A 23,291-nucleotide genomic window follows, 5' to 3' on the forward strand; every position below is an offset into this window, starting at 1 on the left:
AAAATCTAATTGATTTCCAACAAATTAACAACAGATATAATACAGATGAACAATTGATAAAGCTTGGGTTGCTGAATATTAGATCCCTTTCCCCAAAAGCACTTATTGTTAATGATATTATTATAGATAATAATCTAGATGTGCTCTGTTTGACAGAAACCTGGCTAAAACCTGACGACTACATTACCTTAAATGAGTCCACCCCCCAAGATTATTGTTATAAACATGAGCCGCGTATTCGCAAAAGACGTATTGGGATTAGCATTTAAAGACACACTAAACTCTATTGGAGTTAGGCAACACGTGTCAGGAGCCACTCATCGCCATAATCATACTTTAGACCTAATATTGTCACATGGAATAAATGTTGATACCGTTGAAATTCTGCAGCAGAGCGATGACATCTCAGATCATTACTTAGTATCATGTATACTTAATTTAGCTAAGGTTGCAAAGCCGCCCCCTCGCTTCAAAAATGGCAGGACAATCACTGCCGCTACTAAAGATTGCTTTTTAAATAATCTCCCTCATCAGTATCATCTGCTCAGCATCCCAGATAGTATAGAAGAACTCGATGTTGCAACAGAAACTATTGACTCTCTCTTTTCCAGTACTTTAGACACAGTTGCTCCTCTGCGCTTAAAGAAGATTAAAGAAAATAGTCCAACGCCGTGGTACAACGAGCACACACACACACACACACACACACACACACACACACACACACACACACACACACACACACACACTGGCCCTTAAAACAGCAGCCAGAAAAATGGAGCGCAGCTGGAAGAAAACAAAACTAGAGGTCTTTCGTACTTCGTGGAAAGAGCACATGATCACATACAGAAAGGCCGTAAAAACTGCTAGATCTGCTTATTTCTCAACTCTCTTGGAAGAAAACAAACACAACCCAAGGTATTTATTCGATACAGTAGCTAAATTAACCAAAACAGTTTGTAAACAGCACAGCAGTAATGACTTTATGAACTTCTTTACATGTAAGATTGATTATATTAGGAAGAAAATTTTAACCATGCAGTGTCTACTACAGCATCACATCAGACAGAGCATTGTAGTGTCACTGAGGAAAAATTACACTCATTCACTGCTATAGGAGAACACACACACACACACACACACACACACACACACACACACACACACACACACACACACACACACACACACTTATTCACTGCTATAGGAGAACACACACACACACACACACACACACACACACACACTCATTCACTGCTATAGGAGAAGACACACACACACTCATTCACTGCTATAGGAGAACACACACACACACACACACACACACACACTCATTCACTGCTATAGGAGAACACACACACACACTCATTCACTGCTATAGGAGAAGACACACACACACACACACACACTCATTCACTGCTATAGGAGAACACACACACACACACACACACACACACTCATTCACTGCTATAGGAGAACACACACACACACTCATTCACTGCTATAGGAGAAGACACACACTCATTCACTGCTATAGGAGAACACACACACACTCACACACACACACACACACACACACACACTCATTCACTGCTATAGGAGAACACACACACACACACACACACACACACACACACACACACTCATTCACTGCTATAGGAGAAGAAGAATTGGCTAAACTCGTTAAATCATCAAAATCAACAACATGTATGCTCGACCCTATACCGACTAGGCTATTAAAAGAGATGCTACCAGAGGTCATAGATCCTCTTCTTAATATAATTAATTAATTTTTGTCATTAGGATATGTACCGAAAACTTTTAAGTTGGCTATTATTAAACCACTTATTAAAAAAACGCAACTTGATCCTACAGAATTAGTTAATTATAGGCCAATCTCAAATCTACCCAAATACTTGAAAAGGCAGTGTCTTCACAATTATGTTCCTTTTTAGAAAGAAATGGTATCTGTGAGGATTTCCAGTCAGGATTTAGACCGTATCATAGCACTGAGACTGCTCTCATCAGAGTTACACATGATTTACTCTTATCATCCGATCGTGGCTGTATCTCTCTATTAGTGTTACTCGATCTTAGCGCTGCATTTGATACTATCCACCACAACATTCTTCTGAATAGACTCGAAAATGATGTAGGCATTAGTGGAATTGCTTTATCATGGTTTAAATCATACCTATGCGACCATTATCAGTTTGTAGTAGTAAATGAAGAGATGTCCCAGCGAGCACAAGTTCAGTATGGAGTACCACAAGGCTCAGTGCTAGGACCGCTACTCTTCACCCTGTACATGCTACCACTGGGAGATATCATTAGGAAGCATGGCGTTAGTTTTCATTGTTATGCTGACGATACTCAGCTCTATATTTCTTCACGCCCTGAAGAAACTTACCAATTCACAAGATTAACGGAATGCATAGCTGATATAAAACATTGGATGACCAGTAATTTCCTGCAACTCAATTCAGAAAAAACTGAATTTTTATTATTGGACAAAAAAGCTCCACAAGTAGAAACCCAGAATACTGTCTAACACTTGATGGCTGTTCTGTCAAGTCCTCTGGTCAGTGAGGAACCTGGGTGTGCTCTTTGATACCAATCTTTCGTTTGAAAGCCACGTTTCTAGCATCTGTAAAACTGCTTTCTACCATCTTAAAACTATATCTAAATTACGGCACATGCTCTCAATGCAAAATGCTGAACAGTTAGTTCATGCGTTCATGACCTCAAGGTTAGATTATTGTAATGCTCTACTGGGTGGTTGCCCTGCTCGCTTAATAAATAAACTCCAGCTGGTCCAAAACGCAGCAGCTCCAGTTCTTACTAGAACCAGGAAGTATGACCATATTAGCCCAGTTCTGTCAACACTGCACTGGCTGCCTATTAAACATCACATACATTTTAAAATCTTGATTATTACTTACAAAGCACTAAATGGTTTAGCTCCCCAATACTTGAGCGAGCTCTTAACATATTATACTCCATCACGTCTACTGCGGTCTCAAAACTCTGGCCAGTTGATCATACAGAGAATATCCAAATCAACAGCAGGCGGTCGATCCTTTTCCTATTTAGCTCCTAAACTCTGGAACTCTTCCTAACATTGTTCGGGAAGCAGACACACTCTGTCAGTTTAAATCTAGACTAAAAACACATCTCTTTACTGTGGCATACACATAAAACACTTTTTCAATGAAATGATTGTTAGGCTGCATTAACTAGGTCAGCCGGAACCGGGAACACTTCCCATAACACCTGATGTACTCGTTACATCATCAGAAGAACGGCATCTATGCTAATGCTAGTCTCTCTGTTTATCCCGAGGTTTACTGCAGTCAGCCGGATCCGGGCCGTATCCAGATCAGATGGTGGACCTGCGCCCAGAGAAGACCAACACATGACCCTGAAGTGTCTGGGAGACCGTGATTAGACTCCCCCTGAAACTGCCTCATCGACACGGCATCTCAATAAACCCGTCTCCTGCGTGTTGCCTCCGATCTTTCGAATATTCCGATTTATTATGACCTCTGACCTGTAAAGTTGTCAGAATAATAATAATACGCTGTTTGTTAATTGGCCAGAGGAGAACTGCCCCCCCCGACTGAGCCTGGTTTCTCCCAAGGTTTATTTTTCTCCATTAGGTCACCTGATGGGGTTTTGGTTTTCTCCAGAATGGCTAGACGGCTGAATAAAATTCTGTTGCATTATTTTCCTGTTTAACACTGTAAAGCTGCTTTGAAACAATCTGCATTGTTAAAAGCGCTATATAAATAAAGTTGACTTGACTGACTTGACTCTCTCTCACACACTCACAGGTCCAGGTCATTGGTCATGTATTAAGGCATTTGCTTAAATGATTCATGACAGACTTTGTGCAAATCTGACCAGCCGTGTAGGGAAATGACTCTCAGGGCCCTATCTTGCACCCAGCGCAATTGACTTTGTACACCGACGCATGTGTCATTCCTATTTTGCACCTGCGCAAAGCGCGCTTTTCCCTCCACAGAAGCACGTCGCTAAACTAGTGAATGAACTTGCGCTACCTGGGCGGTTCAGCGCAAAAAAGGAGGCGTGTTCCGGCGCAAACAATCCCTGGTGCTATTTTGCTGTTCCATTAAACAATTGCGCCACTGACCAGAAAAAACCTAGTCTAAAGTCAGTGGCGCGTTGAGCGTTGTTCAATATGCTATTTTAAGGGCGCATGCTTGACCATAATGTATAGCGTGCACAACGCGCATACACTTTGCTCATGTAATCTACACAGATGCAACAGTTATTTTTGCAAATCATAAATTGTTACACTAAAAAAATATTAACACATGAGATGACGGAAATCATTGTGGTGTGCCACGAAGATGTGAAAAAATAGGCATAAATCGAGCTTACAAATGATTCAGGCTAATTGTAATAATTAAGGATAAGACCTGTTTGCCCAATAGTGGCAAGACATATATGTATATAAGGACATCTGACAAATTGGTTTGTCCGTCAAGAACCAGGAAAAAAAATCGACTAAAAAACTGAAAGACTGAAAAAAAAAGACTGTGAAATCACCTTTAGCACAATGTACAACATTACAACTTCACTTCTCTGTCTTTCACTGCTCTTACAAGAACATCAGTCTCCTCGGCTGTGAACCGCTCCTGGCGTGCGCCTGGTAAATACGCCATAATAATAGCAATCCATAATGGAACTTGCGCACCTGCTTTTAAAGGGAATGTTGGATGACTCTCTGATTGGTTTATTCACGTTACGCCCAAACCACACCTATGAATAATGAAGCTACTTCAGACCAACCCATTTTAGATTTGCGCCGGGCGCAAGAGCCATTTATCCCGCCGGGAAAATAGCAACAGCGCCGAGACCCGCCCACAAAGTTACTTGCGCTTCCCGCTTTGACACTTGCGTTTCAGATCGTTAAAATAGGGCCCTCAGTGTTCTAACTCTCATGAGCAACAACTTCATTTACACTGATTGGACTTGCAGGATCATTTCAGTCAGTGAATCATCATCGGCCATGACTAACTAATATCCCATAGGCTGGAATCCCTGTGCTCAGGAGGGTAGTGTAGATTTACAGCTTGAATAAAACGGGGAAAATATTCCCTCACACCCCTTTTCCACCAGCAGGAACTGGTGCTAGTTCAGAGCCAGTGCTAGTGCCGGTTCGGAGTTAGTTTGATTGACCAGCCTTCTAAGAACCGGTTGTCCTTTCCACGGGCTAGAGCCTCCACAGAGCCAGTCTTACACCACTGTATCTCATCTTTCCCAGCAACGCTAGAGAGGCAGCGGGAAACACACACACACACACACACACCAGGCGTGTTCGAGATGCATCGGCTCTGCGCAGACGATCCGCGTATGATATCAAAACACCTCAAGAGTGATTCAGAAGCAACAGGAGTCGTGTGCTCTCGCTGGACTGTCATACGGCGATCGCTCTGCACAGCGCCACTGAATCTCCAACAAGCCTTCAGTCAACACTGGCGAACGTTGCGTTACTATTGATGCTCATGGCTTTACGATCCCACATCGGCATCAATACAATCCAGCAGCTGTTAGCTCCATTAGCTGCTATTACTAAAATGGCGGTCACAAGTTGTTTGTGTTGGTCTTGTTGGTCACGGTGTTTTTGGATCCCATATCCTCTCATGGCTCTAGTGTTGCTTGAGTGTGTGTTGCAGCTCCTGAACCCACAGGGCCGTATTCACTGATCTGAGGTCAGGGGCTGAAGCTCACACCGCAGGAGCTCTGAGGGCGCGTCCGAATCCACTTCTGCTAGTTTAACGATGGGATAAACGGTCCTTGATGTGAACTGCAATCGTACTAAATTGCGGAAGTGAACCGCTATTAAAGGTCCCATGGCATGACATTTTCACTTTATGAAGTTTTTTAGCATTAATATGATTTCCCCTAGCCTGTCTATGGTCCCCAAGTGGCTAGAAATGTTGATGGGTGTAAAGCAAGTTCTGTGTGTCTTTCTCTGCCTTTGAGAAAATGAAGCTCAGACGAGCTGATCTGGAATCTTCCCTGTTATGATATCATACGGGGAACGGTCTCCGCCCCTTCCTCTGCTTCGCCCGCCCAGAGGATTCAGAGAAAATGTCAGCACAGGCTTTATAAACAGATTTTACCATATGGATTCAACAGCACCGCCACAAACAGTGAGCAACAGTGTTCATTAATGTCTGATCTGTGATCAAGTCAAGTCAAGTCAAGTCAACTTTATTTATATAGCGCTTTTAACAATGTAGATTGTTTCAAAGCAGCTTTACAGTGTTAAACAGGAAAATAATGCAGCATAATTTTATTCAGCTGTATAGCCATTCTGGAAAAATTTCAAGTATCATACAGTGACAGTGTGGGCTTTAGATCAATAATTTGATCAGTAATTTAGTTTAAATGGTTAATTTAGTTTATTATTTAGATGTATTTCGATGTTTAGTTGAAAAATTTAGTGTCCCCAACTGAGCACGCCAAGCCAGAGGCAACAGTGGCAAGGAAACCAAAACCCCATCAGGTGACCTAATGGAGAAAAATAAATCAGTGTGATCAGTGTTTCTGATGTGTAGCTAATCATTCAAGTTCACTCAGACTTTCTTTCTAGATTGTTTAATGATCGCCGTCTTGATGCCCTAATGCATCAGTAAATCAAGCCAGAGACTAAACCATTGTTTCTGTTAGTAGCATGAAACAAATCCGTTATTTAAGTGATTAAACTTCAGAGAGCGATCAGAGAACACTCTTTATAATGTTCGTGAGACAGAGGGCTCTGTCACGATCAGGGCAGCACTAACGTTACCTTTTACACGCACATTTGATCCATTCTCCACCTGGTTTATTGTTTCCTACCCTTGGGTGCACATGAGGGTCAGTAGCATACATTACACACACATATTCACACCATTATCGCATCTTTTTCCAAATCCCCTTTATAAACACACAGACAACAGATAAACGTAGGCAAATGTCAATCAATCTGTCAATCAATCTGTCAATCAATCTGTCAATCAATCTGTCAATCACACTTCGCGAGTGTATCTGCACATTTGCCCAAACTGCCGTTATAATGAATGACGCTGTTATGCTGCAGAAGCTCTTACTATATTCCTGTCCATGTGTGTTTGCTGTTGTGGTGAAAGCATTTTGTGAGAGAAAACGCATTGCAATGACAAGATCACTGCCTTCACTGATCAACAGACCGTCTGTACTTAATGCTCATCACTGCAGCCGTTCATGTGATAGGAATAGATATAGAAACTTTGACGATTCGTTCATCTCGACGGCTGTGACGGATGTGTTACAAAGTTCGTAGAATAAGGTGGAAGACAGAGTCAACGTGACTGGGACTGTTTATTCAGAACTCTCAGATACAAATAAGCTCACGCTAACAGCACAGCTCTCAACAACAGCACAATAAAACTTCCTCCAGCTCTCCGTGGTCAGTCTCTCTCTCTCCTGCAGATCTCGCTAAACCACGCCCCCTCCGCAACATAATCTAACACTCATTTCAAATGCAAAGATGTCAGCCAATCACAGCAGTGGGCGTTTACACTGAAGTCTCACAGCAGACACGCCCCTTGAAACAGGGACAATCGGGGCAATCGAACCCGGGTTCAGCCCAGGCAATCGAGCCAACTGTGAAAGCACCTTTAATGAGTCATGGCTGTGTTTTGGGCGTAACGAGCAATAAACCAATCAGAGCCTCATCTCCCTTTCCCTTTAAAAGCCAGTTGAGCTGCACCAGAGGATTCACTGTTGACATGAGGAGAGACTGAACGCTTCTCCAGAAAGAAAGTGTGTGTGTGTGTGTGTGTGTGTGTGTGTGTGTTGGTCAGTGGTGTTCAGTTCCTCCAATAGCAGCTCCAGCAATGCTCCTGATCACTCCTGGTGTTCAGACCAGATGCCCATGATGGAGCAGATGAGCAGAGCGTTAGAGATTAAACACCAGGAGCTGGACGTGAACATGAGAACTGCGGCGAGCGGACACTAGCAGAACACACTCGCGTTAGCGGACACTAGAAGAACACACTCGCGTTAGCGGACACTAGCAGAACACACTCGCGTTAGTGGACACTAGCAGAACACACTCGCGTTAGCAGACACTAGCAGAACACACTCGCGTTAGCGGACACTAGCAGAACACACTCGCGTTAGTGGACACTAGCAGAACACACTCGCGTTAGCAGACACTAGCAGAACACGCTCGCGTTAGCGGACACTAGCAGAACACACTCACGTTAGCGGACACTAGCAGAACACACTCGCGTTAACGGACACTAGCAGAACACACTCGCGTTAGCAGACACTAGCGGAACACACTCGCGTTAGCGGACACTAGCAGAACACACTCGCGTTAGCGGACACTAGCAGGACACACTCGCGTTAGCAGACACTAGCAGAACACACTCGCGTTAGCAGACACTAGCAGAACACACTCGCGTTAGCGGATACTAGCAGAACACACTCGTGTTAGCGGACACTAGCAGAACACACTCGCGTTAGCGGACACTAGCAAAACACACTCGTGTTAGCGGACACTAGCAGAACACACTCGCGTTAGCGGACACTAGCAGAACACACTCGTGTTAGCGGACACTATCAGGACACAGTCGCGTTAGCGGACACTAGCAGGACACACTCGCGTTAGCGGACACTAGCAGAACACACTCGCGTTAGTGGACACTAGCAGAACACACTCGCGTTAGCAGACACTAGCAGAACACACTCGCGTTAGCGGACACTAGCAGAACACACTCGCGTTAGTGGACACTAGCAGAACACACTCGCGTTAGCAGACACTAGCAGAACACACTCGTGTTAGCGGACACTAGCAGGACACACTCGCGTTAGCGGACACTAGCAGAACACACTCGCGTTAGTGGACACTAGCAGAACACACTCGCGTTAGTGGACACTAGCAGAACACACTCGCGTTAGCAGACACTAGCAGAACACACTCGCGTTAGCGGACACTAGCAGAACACACTCGCGTTAGTGGACACTAGCAGAACACACTCGCGTTAGCAGACACTAGCAGAACACACTCGTGTTAGCGGACACTAGCAGGACACACTCGTGTTAGCGGACACTAGCAGAACACACTCGCGTTAGTGGACACTAGCAGAACACACTCGCGTTAGTGGACACTAGCAGAACACACTCGCGTTAGCAGACACTAGCAGAACACACTCGCGTTAGCGGACACTAGCAGAACACACTCGCGTTAGTGGACACTAGCAGAACACACTCGCGTTAGCAGACACTAGCAGAACACACTCGTGTTAGCGGACACTAGCAGAACACACTCGCGTTAGAGGATTGCTCCTGATCGATTGCTCGCTGATCGATTGCTCCTGTCTGCCTGCTGTGTCTGTTGCTCTGTAGCTCAAGTCTGTAGCTCTGTAGAGCCTTGCTTACGTTTGAATCTTTATTTTGATATTTCCTCTTTCTTCTACTGCTAAATATAACTTACTCATCACCATACATTGTTTAAAAATTGCCTATCACGTTAAATTTGACATCGCTAGCTTTTAATCTAAATCACCATCACACGTTAGCATTTTGCTAGCCTGTTAGCTTGTTATCTCTGCACCCGGGCCTCCCTTTTTCTGAGTTCATAACTTGGATTAGTAAATTGTGTCCAGCAAACGATTGTGGTAAGTGGTAAATTGGATTAATCAACAAACACGGTAAGTCATGTCTTCTCCTGTCATTATCACCTGCAGTGCATGCCACATGTTCAGTATAGGCTTCTCCGCTGGCGAAAAGGGCTTCACATGTGATAAATGTAAGGAGATAGTTAGGCTGACGGAGAAGATTTCAGAATTAGAAACACGCATCCATACTTTATCTGAGAGTAGTGAGGATGTAACAGCTTTAGACACTGATTTGGATGCGAATAGCTTAGTGAACTCTGTACATTCTTCGGTTCCGGCTGCAGGGCCCTCGCAGCAGGGAAACTGGGTAACAGTGAGGCAGCATAGTCGCAGACCAAAGAAACGCTTTTCCGTTCCGGTTAGAACATCAAACAGATTCTCCCCTCTCAGTGAAGCACCCACTGAGTTTCCTGTTGAAAGTGCCCTAGTCATTGGCGATTCTATTACACGGAACGTGAAGATAGAGACACCAGCTACCATAGTCACTTGTTTACCGGGAGCCAGAGCACCTGACATCAAAGCAAATTTAAAAGTGCTGGCTAAAGCTAATCGTAAATTCTCTAAGATTATTATTCACGTCGGCACTAATGATGTTCGACTTCGCCAGTCGGAGATCACCAAAATTAACATTAAATAGGTGTGTGAACTCGCTAGTACGATGTCTGAGGCTGTTTATTGTTCTGGACCGCTCCCGGTAAAAAGGAGTGATGAGATAGTTAGCAGACTATCATCACTCAATGGCTGGTTGTCTAAGTGGTGTCTGCAAAATAACATAGGGTTCATAGACAATTGGAAAAGTTTTTGGGGCAGACCTGACCTGTTGAAGAAGGATGGCATCCATCCCTCTTGGGGTGGTGCCGCTCTTCTCTCTAGTAATCTGGCACATAGTCTTAGAGCTAAACCTTGACTCACTAGGGCCCAGGTCAGGAAGCAGACAAACTGGCTAAACCGACCGTCTGCTAGCTGTCTCACGTTACCGGAGTCAGATAAATCCCAGCACATAGAGACTCTTTCACCTAGATATTATCATATAGAGACTGTGTCTGTTCCCCGAATTAGTAAATACAAAAAAACATCAAAACCATTCAACAGTAAAAATTTAATTGACGTCCAACAAATAAACAAAATATATAATACAGATGAACAATTGATAAAGCTTGGGTTGCTGAATATTAGATCCCTTTCCCCAAAAGCGCTTATTGTTAATGATATTATTACAGATAATAATCTAGATGTGCTCTGTTTGACAGAAACCTGGCTAAAACCTGACGACTACATTATCTTAAATGAGTCCACCCCCCAAGATTATTGTTATAAACATGAGCCGCGTCTGAAAGGTAAAGGGGGAGGGGTTGCTGTAATTTATAATAATATCTTCAGTATTACTCAGAAGTCTAGTTTCAAATATAATTCCTTCGAAGTTTTGGTGCTTTATGTAACGCTATGTAGTGTACATGATAAAACCCGTTCAACATTTGTGTTAGCTACTGTATACAGGCCACCTGGGCATAATACAGACTTTATCAAAGAATTTGCTGATTTTCTATCAGAGTTAGTACTGGCCGTAGATAAAGTACTAATTGTTGGTGATTTTAATATCCATGTTGACAACGGAAAAGACGTATTGGGATTAGCATTTAAAGACACACTAAACTCTATTGGAGTTAGGCAACACGTGTCAGGAGCCACTCATCGCCATAATCATACTTTAGACCTAATATTGTCACATGGAATAAATGTTGATACCGTTGAAATTCTGCAGCAGAGCGATGACATCTCAGATCATTACTTAGTATCATGTATACTTAATTTAGCTAAGGTTGCAAAGCCGCCCCCTCGCTTTAAAAATGGCAGGACAATCACTGCCGCTACTAAAGATTGCTTTTTAAATAATCTCCCTCATCAGTATCATCTGCTCAGCATCCCAGATAGTATAGAAGAACTCGATGTTGCAACAGAAACTATTGACTCTCTCTTTTGCAGTACTTTAGACACAGTTGCTCCTCTGCGCTTAAAGAAGATTAAAGAAAATAGTCCAACGCCGTGGTACAACGAGCACACCCGGGCCCTTAAAACAGCAGCCAGAAAAATGGAGCGCAGCTGGAAGAAAACAAAATTAGAGGTATTTCGTAATTCGTGGAAAGAGCACATGATCACATACAGAAAGGCTGTAAAAACTGCTAGATCTGCTTATTTCTCAACTCTCTTGGAAGAAAACAAACACAACCCAAGGTATTTATTCGATACAGTAGCTAAATTAACCAAAAATAAAGCTTCAACTTCTGATGATTGTAAACAGCACAGCAGTAATGACTTTATGAACTTCTTCACATGTAAGATTGATAATATTAGGAACATTTTTTTAACCATGCAGCCGTCTAATACAGCATCACATCAGACAGAGCATTGTAGTGTCACTGAGGAAAAATTACACTCATTCACTGCTATAGGAGAAGAAGACACACACACACACACACACACACACACACACACACACTCATTCACTGCTATAGGAGAAGACACACACACACACACACACACACACACACACACACACACACACACACACACACACACACACACACACTCATTCACTGCTATAGGAGAAGAAGAATTGGCTAAACTCGTTAAATCATCAAAATCGACAACATGTATGCTCGACCCTATACCGACTAGGCTATTAAAAGAGATGCTACCAGAGGTCATAGATCCTCTTCTTAATATCATTAATTCATCTTTGTCATTAGGATATGTACCGAAAACTTTTAAGTTGGCAATTATTAAACCACTTATTAAAAAAACGCAACTTGATCCTACAGATTTAGTCAATTATAGACCAATCTCAAATCTACCCTTTCTGTCAAAAATACTTGAAAAGGCAGTGTCTTCACAATTATGTTCCTTTTTAGAAAGAAATGGTATCTGTGAGGATTTCCAGTCAGGATTTAGACCGTATCATAGCACTGAGACTGCTCTCGTCAGAGTTACAAATGATTTGCTCTTATCATCCGATCGTGGCTGTATCTCTCTATTAGTGTTACTCGATCTTAGCGCTGCATTTGATACTATCGACCACAACATTCTTTTGAATAGACTCGAAAATTATGTAGGTATTAGTGGAATTGCATTATCATGGTTTAAATCATACCTATGCGACCGTTATCAGTTTGTAGTAGTAAATGAAGATATGTCACACCGATCGCAAGTTCAGTATGGAGTACCGCAAGGCTCAGTGCTAGGACCGCTACTCTTCACCCTGTATATGCTACCACTGGGAGATATCATTAGGAAGCATGGCGTTAGTTTTCATTGTTATGCTGACGATACTCAGCTCTATATTTCTTCACGCCCTAAAGAAACTTACCAATTCACAAGATTAACGGAATGCATAGCTGATATAAAACATTGGATGACTGGTAATTTCCTGCAACTCAATTCAGAAAAAACTGAATTTTTAATTATTGGACAAAAAAGCTCCACAAGTAGTAACCTAGAATACTGTCTAACACTTGATGGCTGTTCTGTCAAGTCCTCTGGTCAGTGAGGAACCTGGGTGTGCTCTTTGATACTAATCTTTCGTTTGAAAGCCACGTTTCTAGCATCTGTAAAACTGCTTTCTACCATCTTAAAAATATATCTAAATTACGGCACATGCTCTCAATGCAAAATGCTGAACAGTTAGTTCATGCGTTCATGACCTCAAGGTTAGATTATTGTAATGCTCTACTGGGTGGTTGCCCTGCTCGCTTAATAAATAAACTCCAGCTGGTCCAAAACGCAGCAGCTCGAGTTCTTACTAGAACCAGGAAGTATGACCATATTAGCCCAGTTCTGTCAACACTGCACTGGCTGCCTATTAAACATCGCATAAATTTTAAAATCTTACTTATTACTTACAAAGCACTAAATGGTTTAGCTCCCCAATACTTGAGCGAGCTCTTAACATATTATACTCCATCACGTCTACTGCGGTCTCAAAATTCTGGCCAGTTGATCATACCGAGAATATCCAAATCAACTGCAGGCGGTCGATCGTTTTCCTATTTAGCACCTAAACTCTGGAACTCTTCCTAACATTGTTCGGGAAGCAGACACACTCTGTCAGTTTAAATCTAGACTAAAAACACATCTCTTTACTGTGGCATACACATAAAACACTTTTTCAATGAAATGATTGTTAGGCTGCATTAACTAGGTCAGCCGGAACCGGGAACACTTCCCATAACACCTGATGTACTCGTTACATCATCAGAAGAATGGCATCTATGCTAATGCTAGTCTCTCTGTTTTATCCCGAGGTTTACTGCAGTCAGCCGGATCCGGGCCGTATCCAGATCAGATGGTGGACCTGCGCCCAGAGAAGACCAACACAGGACCCCGAAGTGTCTGGGAGACCGTGATTAGACTCCCCCTGAAACTGCCTCATCGACACGGCATCTCAATAAACCCGTCTCCTGCGTGTTGCCTCCGATCATTCGAATATTGCACTTTAATAATTATTTAATCAACATCATCCTCAATAAACCCGTCTCCAGCATGTTGCCCCCGGTCCCTCGAATATTCTGATCTATTATGACCTCCGAGCTGTAAAACTGCCAGAATAATAATAATAATACGCTGTTTGTTAATTGGTCAGAGGAGAACTGGTACCCCGACTGAGCCTGGTTTCTCCCAAGGTTTATTTTTCTCCATTAGGTCACCTAATGGGGTTTTGGTTTCCTTGCCACTGTTGCCTCTGGCTTGGCGTGCTCAGTTGGGGACACTAAATTTTTCAACTAAACATCGAAATACATCTAAATAATAAACTAAATTAACCATTTAAACTAAATTACTGATCAAATTATTGATCTAAAGCCCACACTGTCACTGTATGATACTTGAAATTTTTCCAGAATGGCTATACAGCTGAATAAAATTATGCTGTATTATTTTCCTGTTTAACACTGTAAAGCTGCTTTGAAACAATCTACATTGTTAAAAGCGCTATATAAATAAAGTTGACTTGACTTGACTTGACACTCGCGTTAGCGGACACTAGCAGAACACACTCGCGTTAGCAGACACTAGCAGAACACACTCGTGTTAGCGGACACTAGCAGGACACACTCGCGTTCGCCGTCTCATTGCTCGAGGTGTGTGTGAGGGCTCAGAGCGATACACACCTCTCTGTAGGCGGGGTCCACGCCCTCTGGAAGCTCTCCGGCCTCTTTGTTCATCAGCAGTTCTGGTGGGTAATATGTGATGCTTTTGGTCTCCGCACCAGAGGATTCCTGTCAGAGGAAATGAACATTTTACACAAATGTTTTATGCAAATCAGGCCAATGTTGAGTGAAATGTTTATGTTGTATATTAGGGTATATAAGGTCGTACAGGTTCAACTTTAGTTGGCAGTGTGATCTCTCCTAACTCCTCCTTCAGCTGCTCGTAGGTTTTTCCGTCCTAATGCAGGAATAAAGGCAGTGTGAGCTCCAGCTTCATCTGCAGAGACTCTTTCACTCTGTTAGTCTAATGGAAATCAAACCTACGCTCCATTTGGTTGGGTCCCAGGCGGTGAACCAGCCGGTGAAGGTGGGCGGCTCGAAGCCCTGCTTCACGATCATGATGGGAGTGTCGGGGTCTCGGGATCCAGGATGAGTCCGCAGGTATTCCTGGCAAGTTTTCACGGATTCCTGGCGCTCCACATCATTGGCTTCATTACCTATCCAGAGAAATACCTAGAAGAGCCAAATGCTGAAGTAAGGACTCGAGAGTTTTAAAAGTGTTTAAAGATCAAATGTTTTATTTGTATGGCAGCTGCTATACTAATATTATCAAGATGTTAGGATATTGATAGTGCTCTTTTGGGGACATCACCCTTAAAGCCCCAAAACACTTCATGTGAAATTAAGAAACAAACAGATTTTGCACAAAGTTCGTTTCTTGAGTTTGAAACAGCTTGTCAAAGTGAACTTTCCGGAAAAGCTCTCAGGATCTCAGAGAACTCAAGCGTGGGGCCGTGATCGGTGGACACCTGTGCAATAAGACCAAATATTATACTAAATATTCCACACTCAACTGTTAGTGGGATTATAACAAAGTGGAAGCGTTTAGGAACAACAGCAACTCAGCCACAAAGAGCGGGGTCAGCGCATGCTGAGGGTCACAGAGCGGGGTCAGCTCATGCTGAGGGTCACAGAGCGGGGTCAGCTCATGCTGAGGGTCACAGAGCGGGGTCAGCTCATGCTGAGGGTCACAGAAGTGGCCAACTTTCTGCAGAGTCAGGAGCTCCAGACCTCCAAACTTCTGTGGCCTTCAGATGAGCTCAAGAACAGTGTGTAGAGCTTCATGGAATGGGTTTCCATGGCCGAGCAGCTCATCCAAGCCTTACAGCACCAAGTGCAATGCAAAGCGTGGGATGCAGTGGGGTAAAGCGCGCCGCCACTGGACTCTAGAGCAGTGGAGACGTGTTCTCTGAGTGACCAATCACGCTTCTCTGTCTGACAATCCCATGGACGAGTCTTGGTTTGGCGGTTGCCAGGAGAACGGGACTTGCCTGACTGCAATGGCCAAGTGTAAAGTTTGGTGGAGGGGGGATTATGGGGTTGGGTTGTTTTTCAGGGGTTAGTTCCAGTGAAAGGAACTCTTAATGCAAGACATTTTGGACAATTTCATGCTCCCAACTTTGTGGGACCAGTTTGGGGACGGCCCCTTCCTGTCCCAGCATGACTGCTCCAGTGCTCAAAGCGTCTCCATAAAGACATGATGAGCGAGTTTGGTGTGGAGGAACTGGAGTCCTGACCTCAACCCGATAGAACACCTTTGGGATGGGTTAGAGCGGAGAGCCTGGCCTTCTCGTCCAACATCACAAATGAAGAATCCCCATAAACACACTCCTAAACCTTGAGGAAAGCCTTCCCAGAAGAGCTGAAACTGTTAGAGGGTAGCCGACTTTGGCCGAGTGTATTTACATGTTCATCTAAATGTGTGTGCCGTCGGGATGTTCACTAACAGTTTATCACTGCACAAGTGTTTCAAATGTTTTATACCGTTATAAGTGAAGGATGAAAAATAACTTCACCATGAGTATATCAGGGTCTATAGCCACCAAACCAATATTTCATTACAGATGAACAGAGCAGTTTTAGTTCTACCTGATCCCAGGTGTCCAGAAGCATTACATCATCCTCTCTCAGATCGTCCTGAGCGAACTGGGTCACCTCAGTCGCAATAAACTGACCCGTCTTATTGGAGCATTCAAAAAGCCGTGGTTGATGATCGAAAGCAACCATCTGTAATCTTTGAGAAGAAGTGACATCAACAGTCAGGAATATAGAACTTATTTCCCATTGAATCAATCAACATTCTGTTTACCTTCTTTCGCTTGCATACGGTCCTTTTCCACCTAAGATTTCCCAAAACTCATTTGGCTCCTGTCCCTCAGCCATAATTTCCTCCGACAAGCCTCGCCTAATGAAGGCGCTCACCTCTTTAGCCATGGCTCTCTCATCCCCGCTGGAGCCCTGAGAGGTCATGAAGAGACATTACTACTGATTCCCCAATAACGTCCACTATCCGTGTCACCGTTTATTCAACTTCTGCAAAAGGATGCCGTACTTTGCCATACCACAGGTAGACGCCATACTGGCTTTTCAAAAGGAAGACATCGTTGGAGTTGAGAGAGGCCGCCAGAGCGGGAACCTCGATGGCCTTTGAGTTGCTGGGTTGAGTGCCACAGATCTGGAACAGGCGGACGGGCGGCTCCGGGTCCTGGGCACTCTTTCTGGACGTCCCTCCCTGAGACGGAAACAAAGGGACTTTATTGAGAAAACAACAGCAATTTCACGAATTATGCACATTCAAATCCATGCCTTATGGATTATAAATGCAGCGTAAATATAATTTAGTGCTATAAAGGGGGGGTGAAATGCTGTTTCATTCATACTGAGCTTTTTACACTGTTAAAAGACGTGGATTCCCATCCTAAACATGGACAAAGTTTCACAAAAAAAAGTTGGACGCTTGATGGAGTATTTCTTTGCCAAAAATACTCCTTCTGGTTTCTCATACGTTTCGTAAAGTTTTTTTCGAGTATGGGTCTATCTGACGTCAGATGTATGATTGTACGGGCCGTACGGGCTCTTCTCCCGGAAGGGCGCGCGCGACTAGAGCGAGAGAGCAAACGCTTTAGGGAAGCGGCTGCCCTGCAATCACAGGACTTCACCAAATCAACAATTTCACCAGAGAAGTGTGTTTTTGGTTGTCAGGGCAAGACAACCGGCACAACTTCCCAAAGAACCCAGCGTTAATGGGACAGTGGATGGAGTTTGTTTTTCCGGAGCAGGAGTTGTGCAAGTGTTTGTTTGTTCCTGAATTTCGACGACGATGGTTTATAAACAAGGTAGCGTTAAACTCTGGATTTGTAGCTGGTCTAATGCTGAAAGATGGAGCGGTCCCAGAGATTAATGTTCACGGTCGTGTGTTGGAAGCAGGCGGAGAGTAAAACTGCTTCAAAGGTCTTTGTGTTGTTTGCTATTGATTCCATTGTTTTTCTATGTAAACATGCATAGCTCAACGCAATAGATGCGCGTTCATTCTTTAGCTCCGCCCACACGATACGCCCCCAGCCCTTTTTCCGGAAAGACTCGGTACAGCGTATCTTTCTTTAATAAATATAATAAAACTAAAGACTTTTCAGAGATATGAAGGATGCAGTACTACTCTATAGGCACTCAAGATTGACATGAGATTGACTGAAAATGAGTGTTTCACCCCCCCTTTAAAATACAAAATATTAAATAAACAAACATTAATGAATTCAAATATGGTACAATCATTTCATTGAAATAAAAAAACCTGTTTGACTGACACACGAACATCCCCCAAGGGTTAGAAATCTCTCTTTAAACAGAGCCAGTGGTTGTCTACCTCGAAGATCACCATTTTGCCCTTGAAAATGGCCATGAAGTGTCGCGGCTCCTTCCCCATGGAGACCCGGACCTGAACCGGCCCTCCGCCGTACTGCTGGTCCAGCGTCACGGACTGATACGCACAGGCGGTCACTTCATCCTGAGACGCGTGCCGGCCCTTCGTCCAGACAATCACAGGGTTATTATGTGTGTCAACCGCGGTTAACGCCATAACTTCTGATTGCTTTGAGATATCAACATTACATTTGGTTCACATGTAGCTGACATGAGTCTGTTATTAGTCAACCATGAATAATAACACAAATCTATAGATTGCATCACTTTTTCTCAGCAGTGACAAGAACCTGCAAACATTTTTCTATCAAATGAGAACATCGATGGTAACTTGTGTTTTCAGCAACTTATTCCACTAAAAATGCCTTCAGGCTGTAAAGGGTTAATATAACATCTGTTCTACACACACAGAGGAAATGTTACTGTACCTTCCACATGTACAGAATGTAGCTCTTCCTGCCGTTAACCTCGTAGGTGTACAGAATCAGATAGCAATCGCCTCCGTAGAAGTATCCGTGCATCTCCTGATTCACCTCCACCATCTCCAGGTTCTCAATGCGCCACACCTGAGGATGGAGAAGATGTCACGCGTGTCCCATGATCTGCTGTTCTGCCAGCTGTGCTCCACCTCACCTGCTTCTCTCCGCTGCCATCATCCACCATCCGCTCCTGCGCAGCCACATCCGGCATCACGTGCATCCGGCTGGCGTCAAACTTCTCTTGAGGAACATCCGCTGATTCATGAGAGGATACAGCAAAGATTACGATCTAATGACATGAACACCACAGCTGCATGTGGAGTAGAAGAACCGTTTGCCGGATATCCATAAACACTAACCCTCACATTCAGAGCATTTGCACTCATCTATAAAATACATTTGTGCTCTGCAAAAAGGGATGGTCTCATTTTCCAGTACAAACATTCTGAAATCAAGATACGTTTACTAGACAAGCAAAACGACTGATATTAAAGGGGACCTATTATGCAAAACTCACTTTTATGATGTGTTTGAGCACAGATGTGTGTCCAGTGTGTGTATAAACCAGCCTATAGTTGGTTTATACACCCATTACTTTATTATAATCCCCATCAATCATTATCAATCTCTCATATTTCCCTCTACTTCTGCGTAAGAGTAGGGAAGCCCCGCCCACGACTGCTAATGATTGGCCCTTTAGCATAGACACGCCCCTGAGTGAGTATCAGCGCTGGAGTATTACAGCCACTGAGTGTGTGTGTGTGTGTGTGTGTGTCAGAGACTCCAGCATCAGAGCCACTGAGGACACCATGGCTGTTCATTAATGAAGGAAAACAGCCCAAGAATGACCAGAACATGTGATGTATTTGAGCAGATCATTTACGCACGACGGCTTCACACCGAGGGTCAGTAACGCTGGATTAGAGAAGCAGTTTCTGAAGGGTTAATGCCAGCGCTTGGGCTCTTCAGATCAGAACACGTGAGGATGGCGCTTCATATTCTGGGAATGTTTGCTCATGTCCTTCTGAATGAGCTTCATGTGGATAAATGTGTCATTAATCAAGACTTATCTTCAGTCGCTTCTCTTCTCCAGTAAATGTGTCTTGATTTAACCCTCTGGGGTTCTTCATTTATGGGTCACACTCAGGACCTTCGGGTCAAAAATGACCCCCATAGGAAATGAATGGGAAATGAGTTTTTTTGTGCATACAATCTACAAATCAGCCAGGATGCAGAAAAAAGGACTCAACAGTGAAGGGGTGAATCTCTAAAACATCAAGAGTGCAAAACAGAAAAAAAAACTCACACACACACACACACACACACACACACACACACACACACTTATACACACAAAAACACACGCACACACAAATTAACGCATGCCATTCCAAAAGCTAATTGTGTTTTTGTGTGTATAAGTGTGTGTGTGTGTGTGTGTGTGTGTGTGTGTGTGTGTGTGTGTGTGTGTGTGTGTGTGTGTGTATGTGTGTGTGTGTGTGTGTGTGTGTGTGTGTGTGTGTGTGTGTGTGTGTGTGTGTGTGTGTGATTAAGTGTGTGTGTGTGAGTTTTTTGCACACTGTTTTGGAGATTCACCCCTTCACTGTTGAGTCTTTTTTTCTGCATCCTGGCTGATTTGTAGATTGTATGCACAAAAAACTCATTTTTGACCCGAAGGTCCTGAGTGTGACTATTTTTTTTAACGACAACTTAGACTTTATAAAAATCCTGTCCCCAATTGTTTTGGGTGTTCATTTACCAAGTACCAATAAAGTCACCAAATTTCGGACCATTCCGATGAAGCTACGATTTTTAAAAAAATGTATAAAAAAAAAATTGGGGTCAGAAATAACCGAAGAGCCCCAGAGGGTTAATAATGTTTAGATATTAGTGCTTGAAAACCAGACAGAAACCCTGAGGAAGAACCTCATCATTAGCAGTGGAACTTCCATCTGAAGTGTCCAGATATCATAACTGCCATTAATGGCAATACAGTTTGAAGTGGAATGAATGACGACTCTGTGACTTGTGAAGCGTTAGTGTTTCCATTCACTATTTGAATGATTGTGTCTGTCCTTCCTGTTTGGATTCTTATCATCTTCTTCCTGTCTGGATTTGTGTTTCTGGTTTGGATCGCGTCATCATCTCTGTGTGTGTTTTCTGTGCTGGTGTGTTCATGCTACCTTTCTAATAAACTGGGGAAGCTGGTTTCTGCCACAGAGCAAAAATACAACATTTGAATGCCTTTTTATCTCACAATACTGAGAGCGAAACAAAAGAGTCAGAACTGTAAGTTATTAACTCGTAATTGTGAGATAAGAAGTTGCGATGACCTTTTTATTGTTTTAATCCGTGGCAGAAACAAGCTTCCATATTTTGTAATAAACCTGGCATTGTATTTTACAAATATTGTTTGCTCTTGGACAAATTGGCGATGTTGAGGTCAAAGGAAGCCCTTCCTCTGAGTAAACTGAGCCCGTACCGACTCTCCCCACGGCGTGTGTCCGGCCCAGGCCCGCCGTCTGCTCTCTGCCCGTCCACCTCTGGAACATCTGCTTGAAGAGAGCCGATTCCCCTCCATCGCTGAGAGACTCCACTTTAGTACTGAGAGGATATCCCTTCAGTTTAATGAACTCCTGGAGAATCAGGCACATTAACCACACGTCAGCTTACACACACACTGTCCATCTACTAACACTCATAGTCAGCAGAATGTCTACAGTGAACTCATCTCTCAGTGATCTGACCGCTTCAGCTGGTCATTATTAATGAAGGGTTAGGGTCAGGAAACTCACCAGAGCTCGGGTCATCGCTGCTTGCCTCTCTGCCTTGTTGGCCGTCTTCCCCTTCCACAAAAATATTGACATTCCCCCCTGGTCCAAAATGTAACAGTCCTAATGAAAGAAAGAATGAATGAATTAGATAATGAATGAAAGAATGAAAGAATGAATGAAAGAAAGAAAGAATGAATGAATGAATGAATGAATGAATGAATGAATGAATGAATGAATGAATGAATGAATGAATGAATGAATGAATGAATGAATTAATGAATGAATGAATGAATGAATGAATGAATGAATGAATGAAAGAATGAATGAATGAATGAATGAATGAATGAATGAATGAATGAATGAATGAATGAATGAATGAATGAATGAATGAATGAATGAATGAATGAATAATGAATGAATGTCAGTCAAAAGTTTGTGATTGGTGAGATTTATTAATATTTCTGAAAGAGTCTCTTCTGCTCATGAATCTGATCATAACTCCAGTAAACAGTGAAATATTCCTCCAGTGTAGATCAGCTGTACACACACACACACACACACACACACACACACACACACACACACACACACACACACACACACACACACACACACACACACACACACACACACACACACACACACACACACACACACACACACACACATACACACACACACACACACACATACACACACATTAGTGTAGATCAGCTGTACACACACACACACACACACACACACCAGTGTAGATCAGCTGTACACACACACACACACACACACACACACACACACCCAGTGTAGATCATCTGATCTCTGTGTGAATAAACAGTAAAGTGTCATTTATTCCTGTGATCAAAGCTGAATTATCATCATCAGTGTCACGTGATCCTTCACAAATCATTCTCATATGAGCATTAGATGCTCAAGATTAAATCAATGTTGAAAACAATTCATATTTTTGTGGAAACCGGGATACACTAATGAAGTTTGGGGTAAGTATATATATATATTTTATTCAGTAAAGATGCATTAAGTTGATCTAAAGTCACATAAAGACATTTATAATGTTACAAAAGATTATATTCCAAATAAATGCTGAAATATGTTGCAGGACAGCTGTTTTCATTTCAATAATATTTCGTCCTTTGTCCTGTATCTTTCAGTGAATAAATGCAGTCAAATGTAGAGTCCAGGGTCAAAGACCAGCATGGAAACCCCGTAAAGCTTATTTGGATATTATAAAATGATCTTTAAAGCACAATATCCAGTATGTTTTTGCTGAGTTTCTATCATCATATTCAGATCTAATCATCATTTCAGTGCCGCTTAGAGTAGTCAGAATACATCTGGATTTCTCAGTCAGGTTCACATTCCTTTCCATTTCTAACATATTATATT

The 23,291-nt window shown here is 43.0% G+C and overlaps 1 protein-coding gene across 1 annotated transcript in view; it reads right to left on the reverse strand.

Annotated features, from left to right (window-relative positions):
• avil (advillin) overlaps positions 1 to 23,291 on the reverse strand; it is a 33,059-nt gene that overhangs the window by 2,658 nt on the left and 7,110 nt on the right. The window contains exons 9-19 of the mRNA XM_079844088.1: positions 21,912 to 22,010; positions 21,599 to 21,752; positions 19,271 to 19,371; positions 19,066 to 19,203; positions 18,582 to 18,740; positions 17,271 to 17,450; positions 17,028 to 17,176; positions 16,808 to 16,952; positions 15,203 to 15,391; positions 15,048 to 15,116; positions 14,840 to 14,947 (exon numbers count right to left, since the gene is read on the reverse strand). Coding sequence (XP_079700214.1) covers positions 14,840 to 14,947; positions 15,048 to 15,116; positions 15,203 to 15,391; positions 16,808 to 16,952; positions 17,028 to 17,176; positions 17,271 to 17,450; positions 18,582 to 18,740; positions 19,066 to 19,203; positions 19,271 to 19,371; positions 21,599 to 21,752; positions 21,912 to 22,010 — 1,491 coding nt within the window. The remainder of the gene's footprint in view (positions 1 to 14,839; positions 14,948 to 15,047; positions 15,117 to 15,202; positions 15,392 to 16,807; positions 16,953 to 17,027; positions 17,177 to 17,270; positions 17,451 to 18,581; positions 18,741 to 19,065; positions 19,204 to 19,270; positions 19,372 to 21,598; positions 21,753 to 21,911; positions 22,011 to 23,291) is intronic.

The sequence above is a fragment of the Gobio gobio genome, assembly GCF_949357685.1.
Source record: "Gobio gobio genome assembly, chromosome: 19".
Classification (NCBI taxonomy): Eukaryota; Metazoa; Chordata; class Actinopteri; order Cypriniformes; family Gobionidae; genus Gobio; species Gobio gobio.